The following is a 6934-nucleotide window of genomic DNA, read 5'->3' as shown; positions in this document are numbered from 1 at the left end:
ACACCATCTTCCCGTGGGGAACACTGATGAGGATGCGAAGCATAATGGGTGTTCCGTGTGGTTCCATTGTGTTGCCGTTATGTTGAGTGATCTGGTGTTGCCAGAGTGAATTCCGCGTCCGGGTCAACACCGGTTGCAAAGGCACGCAAGTACTGTTGTGTTACGGTGAGTAGGCGGTGGTTCTCGAGGCGCCGAAACTCGTCCGTCATGTTTTTGTCGATGTTGTCGTCTCTGTGGTAGAATCGGTAGTCTCCGTCAGCGTTGGTGAGGTAAAGGTTGTTTACGTTGGTGCACCGGCTGAGAGCAACGTACACGCCCTCCTCTTCGCAGCTTTGTCTTCTCCTTCTTCTTATTCAGCGCTTCCCCTACGGGAAGATGACGACGGTGGTTGAACGCGAAACTATCTCGTGATAGATTTTTTGGTTGGCCAATCCCTAGGGGCATCCTGCCACAATCATCATCAGAGGCGCTGCGGACGGGGCACGGACGCGGGACATCCCCCCGAGCAAGAGATGCTTCGCATCTAAAAAAGAATAAATCGCGACCGAGTTTGTGATTTATCTGCCACACGTGCCCCGCGAAACTTGCGGTTGCTGCTCCTTTCATTCCATTTGAAAGGTGATGCGCTGTCCTATTTAGCGTGTGTCGAACAAAGCAGTTGCTTTCAATCAGCTTATTTGAGGGCGCTGGTTTATGATGCGGGCGGGAGGGCCGTCACGTGGTAGTTTTCATATTTCGCGGGGTTTTTTGTCAGTCGGAATAAATTATTACGCAATTAGTTCGTCGCTGAAAATACATCATTTAGATGTATCTCATGCGTATACCTACCAGTGCCTCATTGGCCCTTTAATGGTTAGGACAGCACTTCTCGAGTTAGATAATCAATTAAAACAAATAATTAAATCTCATCAGCAAAAAATTACCGGCCGCTACTCTACTGCTTTGGAAGCATTGGGCCTCCTCGATTTTCTAGTCCCGGATCGTCCACAGACAGTCCGAGGATTGTCTTTGGACCGGATATTGCGTCATGCTTACGTAGCCGGGTAGTCCCGGGCAGTCCCGACGTGCTTTGCGTCACAAAATCGAGGACCGGACTACTTCCGTCGTTTCGAAAATCGTCTGCTACGCGAAATGTCGGCGGCGGACTTGCGCGCGCTCATGGATGTCGCAGATTTCGACAGTTCGGAGTCGGAAGACTTCACTGACAGCGACGAAGATGATGAGGTGGGAGAGTTTGTGTCCACGGTGTCGCTTTTAAGCAAGTTAGCGAGGGACGAGCGGCACCGAGTCCCACTCTACGTGGAAAGCGTTGTGCCTCGCTACACGGACTTCGAGTTCAAGAAGCTGTTTCGACTGTCGAGAGCTACAACAGAAGCCCTCGTTGGAGAATTTTCAACGTCATCGTTTTACCCGCAAGGTAATCGAGGCAGGCCCAAGATAACCGCCGAGAAGACTGTGCTGCTGGCACTTACGTACATTGGTACGCAGTCGACTCTCTACAGAATCGCCGACAAGTTCGACGTCAGCGAGTCGACTGTACACGTTGCCATCACCCGTGTTGTGGGATTCCTGCTAGAAATCAGCGCTCGAGAAATCCGGTGGCCCAACGTCGACGAGCGTGAAAGGATCAAGAGCTCGTTTCTTTCTCTGCGTCGCGGACCCGGAGGAGGACTGCCAGACGTGGTCGGGGCAATCGACGGTTGCCACATTCGCATTTCCCGTCCCTCGGAGTCTGCGGACAGCTACTTCAACCGCAAGAAGTTCTACTCGATCGTCATCCAGGGTGTGTGTGATGGAGACTTAATGTTCACAGACGTGTTCGTTGGGTTCCCTGGAAGCGCACATGACGCCAGGGTGCTCCGGGAGAGCTTCTTTTTTCAAGATGCGGCGTCCAAGTGTGAAGGTGAGGTTTTAGCGTGCCGTTGCTATTATGGAAATAAATAAAAAACACCATTGTTACGTTTGGTTTGTCCGCTTAGGTATGTCCAAAAGCTTGGGCACGATGAAGCTAATGTTTTAATTTCCCTACGGCCCCGTGCCCCCAGATTGTTTGCCAAATTAATTAGGATTCTTGGAGATTTTGGGGAAGGCCATCGCTTGCTTTGTTTCAGATTCTCGGCAAACCGTTTCGTGCCACCGTTGTTGTACGTATGTTGGTGATGGAAAAGCTGTTTAGATGCGGAGAAGACAACCTAGATTAGTTTAATGCGAACTCGTAGGCGGAACATTTAGCACATTCTTATCCTAAGCCTGACTGCTTTCAACTTTTGCAGGCGGATACCTCATCGGTGATGCAGCATACCCGCTGTTGCCATGGCTGCTGCCCCCATACAAGCAAACAACGGGGAACTGGCAACCACACATGTCTACCTTCAACACCGCACACAGCCGGCAGCGGGTCGCCATTGAGCGCGCCTACGGCTTACTGAAGGCCCGCTTTCAACGCCTCCTCTACGTGGACGTGGCCAGCATTGGGTTCACTGTGGACATTGTGCTGGCAGCCTGCGTCCTTCACAACATTGCAGGAAGGGCTGCTGACGCGATGGATGAGGAAGATGTGGACCTGGACAGTGCGGCTGATACCTTGTCTCCAGATTCACCACAAGAACAGGAGACGACTGGTCAAGCAGCTGCGCTGCGAGACAACATTGCTCGCTCTTTAGAGTCCCATTAGGTCTAACAACGAGTTCTTTCTGTGTGTGTGTGTTGTGCATGTAGCAAGGAATATGGATGGCGCCTTTTCGCACTAGAAACTTTTATAATTATTTTATTTTACTGTGTCTGCGTGAAGGTTTGTTTGAGTGCATTCTCTGTATGTCTGACAACAGTAATATATTAACTAGCAACTTTTCATGACACAATAGTTTTATTTTACTGTGTTTCTGCAAATGCACGTGTTTGTTTGAGTGCATTATCTGTATGTCTGACAACAGTAATATATTACCTGGCAACTTTTTATGACAGAAGCGTTTTATTTTACTTTGTTTTGGTAAACGTTCATTTGACTGTGTGCACTGTACGTCTTTTTGACTGGCAATTCGTGACTGCGCTGTTCATTTGACAACAGCGATACATAACTGCTTAGCAAGGTAAGTTGACGGGTTTCTGGGGCATTAAACCAGTGAGCATGGGCGTCGTCAGGGGGCTGCAAAAGGGGCACGACCACCGCGGGGTGAGGGGGAAACGACGCTGGTGGAGGCTTTGGGATTTGGGGCGAGGGTGAACCTCAACTTCAAGGCCATAGAGGTGACGAAGAGGCGACTGGAGTGGTGGTGGAGGAAAAGTAGGGAAGGGATGGGTACGCAGGCGGAGTAATCATACGGATGAGAATTTAGAACAGCGAGGGGAGAAAAAAGGGGGGTGGGGGCGATGAGTTTTTAAGCAAGGAAGAGAGGGAGATGGGAGGGAGGATGCAAATCTATTAGGTTAGCTGGGAGTAGGGCATGTAAACGTAATAAAACAGGCAAGTCGGTTGCTGACAACCGACGCCCCGATTCAAAGGGATCCAATCCACTAATCATTATCATCAGCTTCAGGTGTTTTACTTTACAGGTGCAGAAAAAATAACAGAACACCAAAACATCAACACAAAACAGATATAATCTAAAATATTAAAAACATAAGGCATCAGTTAGCAGTGCGAAAACACTTTGTTGAATGAAAGAAGCAGTAACACTCTAGCAATTTTGCACATTTTGGCGGCCTGAAGCGGCCGCAATCTTGTCGCCTATCTTCTCAAGCACGGCAATGCGTTCCCGGTGACGCCTCTCACGGGAAGCCTCAGCCTCTGCCCGGGCTGCAAGGCGCTGTCTGTGTCGCTCCTCAGCGGCCTGCTGGAATGCGCGGACACAGCCCGCAATCAGCGCGCGGGTGGTCTCTTGGCGGGGTTTTTTGGCGGCGGGTCCTGCCGGGGGCTGGGGCAACGGCCCGGCTTCCTCGGTGTGGACACCATCAGGCACCTCTTCCTCCTCCTCGTTCAGTGGCTCTTCCAAGCTTGGGCTTGCGCACGTGCGGTTGCTGCGATCAGAGAATCACTCAGGATACCGTCAAAAATTTGGAGAAATGCTCCTAGATGAGCGTATTTCGCTTCAAAGTACGCGAAAAAATTGTTCGCGCAAAATGCTTTTGACATGCACACATCGTAAATTAATGCATTTCGCTCAACGTTACATTGTCACTTGCAAAATATTAATTTGTAAGTCGCGTGAGTGGCCCGAGAATTATTCACATATTAGAATATATGAAAAGTTGCTAATTCGAAAACAAGGCGAAAAAAAACCAACGAGATAGCCACTTTAAAAGCACTGTTTGGCACCTAGCAACCGAAGCAGTACAGCGACCCCTTTCCTTTCTTTTTTTTTTTTTTTTTGCTGAAGCGGGAAAACGTACCGCACTGGCATGTCGACTTGTGAATTACGTTTTCAGGGCGCTTATTTGGTTAGCTCTTTTCCGTCAGTTCCATGTGTGGCTAGAACATATATGCTTGGACTCTAGCTCTCTTAATTGACTATTTGGAGCTAAAACTGTAATTCACTCCGTTTGGGGGGCTGTCCTCTCTTCCATGCTTTCTGCGAGCGAATATATATACCTACCAGTGCACTCCCTTTACTTTAGATAAGTAGCAAGAAACATGCACTTACTCCGTGCTGGTCCGCAGGATCCCTGGACCGCGCAGATACGTGGGGTTCATCGCGTGGTTTTCTTCAAATACATCCTCAAGTTCCCTGCACACGCAATTGCTCACACTGTGAGTGCATTTTCATTATGAAGGGCGCACACACCATCATGGAAGCTTGAAAACAAGCAACAGCAGTATTGGCGAGGAGGGGACAGTTCTTATATTCTTACGATTTGCTGCAAAAAAAAAAAAAAAAAAAAAACGCTGGGCCAAACATTTGTGTAGTTGTTATCCATTTTAGAGTTCCTGCTCCCACACTTCGTCAGTTTAAAAAATAATGAATTTTATTCAAGTCACTTTGAAGAAAATCAAGCGCAGCGCTGGGTCATTTTTTGGTCTGCGCACATGTAGTTAATGATTACCTGTGAAATGGACAGGGCTTCGCGCGATTGTTGCCTGAGGTGTTCTGATGCCTCGAATGTTTTTTGTACTGTCGTTCCAGCGTCCTCCAACGGTTTTCCACTTGACTCCACGAAAGTGTAGTGCCAGGGAATTCATTGTTTAGGCTGTCGGCCAGCTCCGCCCACATCTGGCGCTTCGTTTTAGTCTTTTTTCGCGGATCTTCTTTGAACTCTTTGAATTTTTCAATTAAAAACAACGATTTATGTCGAGGCCAAAGCTCGGCCGCGGCCGACTCGTCGCGGCTAGGCACTTCTACCGGGGTATCTTCGCCGTTCAGAGTGTCACGGGCTGGCTGGCTGACCGAGGAGCCCGCAGCACGCGGAGTCAGGAAAACTCGAACGCCGTCTGCACACCATTAAAACACACAGATGTGCTGCGTATAAGCTCGCGCAGCGCCCGCTACGTGCGAAATTTGAGTCTAGCACGTACCTGAATTAACGTATACAGGCTCGCCACCGTCTAGCACCGGCCTCTGGTTGCTGTCTACAACTTGAAAAATGGTCAAAACTTCGCTCTGCTCCATTGCGAATGCAGTGCTGGCGAGCGGAGGGCTTGCCGGTTCAGCAAAGCAAGAGCAGACGATTGTCGTTGCGCACCTCCTTTTTCAAATTCACCGCTCGCGACAGTGTCGTCTGCTAGTTGCCGGACCGAAATCCTCCGGGCTGGCCGGGGCGTCCGGGGATCGTCCGAAGCCGTCAGTCCGAGAAAAACGAGCGCGTTCGGGCAACTTCCGGACTAGTGGGCGGAGCGTCACAAAAAATCGAACGCTGGATCGGTGTTCCCGGCAGTCCGCGGACGGTCCGGGACTGATAATCGAGGAGGCCCATTATGCACTAGGCTTTCTTAGAGTGACGTCATTGCTCTTCTTTTAAATTTTGGTGCATGATGGCTGGGACACCCGGTATACGAAAGAAAAGGAACTACAGCCCAGGTTGTCGTTTTGTTGGAACATTTTACTGAGGAAAGTGCGGTCTGTCCTCGGAAAACAAGGACATGTAGTAATGATGACTTGACTAACGTCCATATCCACAATATTGACAACATGGGGCACCAGAGAGCGGGGGGGGGGGGGGGGGGGGTGTTCTGAAATGCATAGGAAGGGGAGGGTGAGACGCAAAGTATAGGCTTGGTGATTCTACTTTCGAACGCACTTGAGGGGAGATGGCCTTCCTGCGTCCACCCCTGCAGGCACCTGTGCACTTACTTGATGGACAATAGCTGAAAAATGATGGAATACGAACTTCGCTTCCGCTCTTCTGTACTATTGGAGAAAGACGGAAAGGTATGAACAGCAGGAAGAATTATGTATCTGAAATTATTCTTTTCCTGCCGAAGTATATCGCACGTTACGGAGGGCTATGATAATGGGTGTACATAGTGTCACTAGGTAAGGTTACAGAGTATCGGCACTCTTTTCTCCAATTGTTCCGTGGCGCCGCCATGATCATAGGTCAGTTGGAATCACGTGACATTTGTTTACATTGAGACGGTTCATGGGCGCCGCCATTTTGTTGTTTATGCGCTTTAGTCGGTCAACTCTGGTAGGCTTAGCTTGTCCTCCCTGCTCTGCGGTTGCGCGCGACTGACGTCGTTCCTAACGCGTATCAAAGATAACGCGTGTAGCAGCATTTGTGCAGCAGAAATCTATCCGAAGATGCAGTTTTTCTGCGTCTTCGGCAGTGTTGTTAACAAGCGACCCGGTCGAAGTTAGCGGCGAGACCGAAGAAGCAGCAAACTCGCAACACTGATAAACACCAAAATGGCCGCGGTTGCTGACTTGCGTGTCTCAGTGGCGGTACTCTTATACCTTATCTAATGACGCTAGGTGTACACTGCAGTCCCCAATTTTAGTGC

General features: G+C 49.6%; 2 protein-coding genes across 2 annotated transcripts; both read left to right on the top strand.

Annotated features, from left to right (window-relative positions):
• Positions 1–1131: 1131 nt before the first annotated feature.
• LOC144146185 (uncharacterized) lies at positions 1132–2062 on the top strand. The gene is made up of 2 exons (XM_077678152.1): positions 1132–1903; positions 2046–2062. Exons 1-2 carry the CDS (start codon positions 1132–1134, stop codon positions 2060–2062), a joined length of 789 nt encoding a protein of 262 aa, XP_077534278.1.
• Positions 2063–2277: 215 nt separating this feature from the next.
• LOC144147223 (uncharacterized) lies at positions 2278–2962 on the top strand. The gene has a single exon (XM_077679305.1). It carries the CDS (start codon positions 2363–2365, stop codon positions 2672–2674), a length of 312 nt encoding a protein of 103 aa, XP_077535431.1. The 5' UTR covers positions 2278–2362; the 3' UTR covers positions 2675–2962.
• The last annotated feature ends 3972 nt before the right edge of the window (positions 2963–6934 follow it).

Source organism: Haemaphysalis longicornis, unplaced genomic scaffold (genome assembly GCF_048455015.1).
Source record: "Haemaphysalis longicornis isolate Haplotype H1 unplaced genomic scaffold, Haemaphysalis longicornis Haplotype H1 scaffold_7, whole genome shotgun sequence".
In the NCBI taxonomy this organism is placed as follows: domain Eukaryota; kingdom Metazoa; phylum Arthropoda; class Arachnida; order Ixodida; family Ixodidae; genus Haemaphysalis; species Haemaphysalis longicornis.
The sequence above is the reverse complement of the archived record's forward strand: the minus strand, read 5'-3'. Positions and strand labels throughout refer to the sequence as shown.

What these genes read in the sequence shown, in the direction of transcription:
- LOC144146185 (XM_077678152.1), top strand. Translation starts at nt 1,132, where the DNA reads ATGTCGGCGGCGGACTTGCGCGCGCTCATGGATGTCGCAGATTTCGAC.
- LOC144147223 (XM_077679305.1), top strand. Translation starts at nt 2,363, where the DNA reads ATGTCTACCTTCAACACCGCACACAGCCGGCAGCGGGTCGCCATTGAG.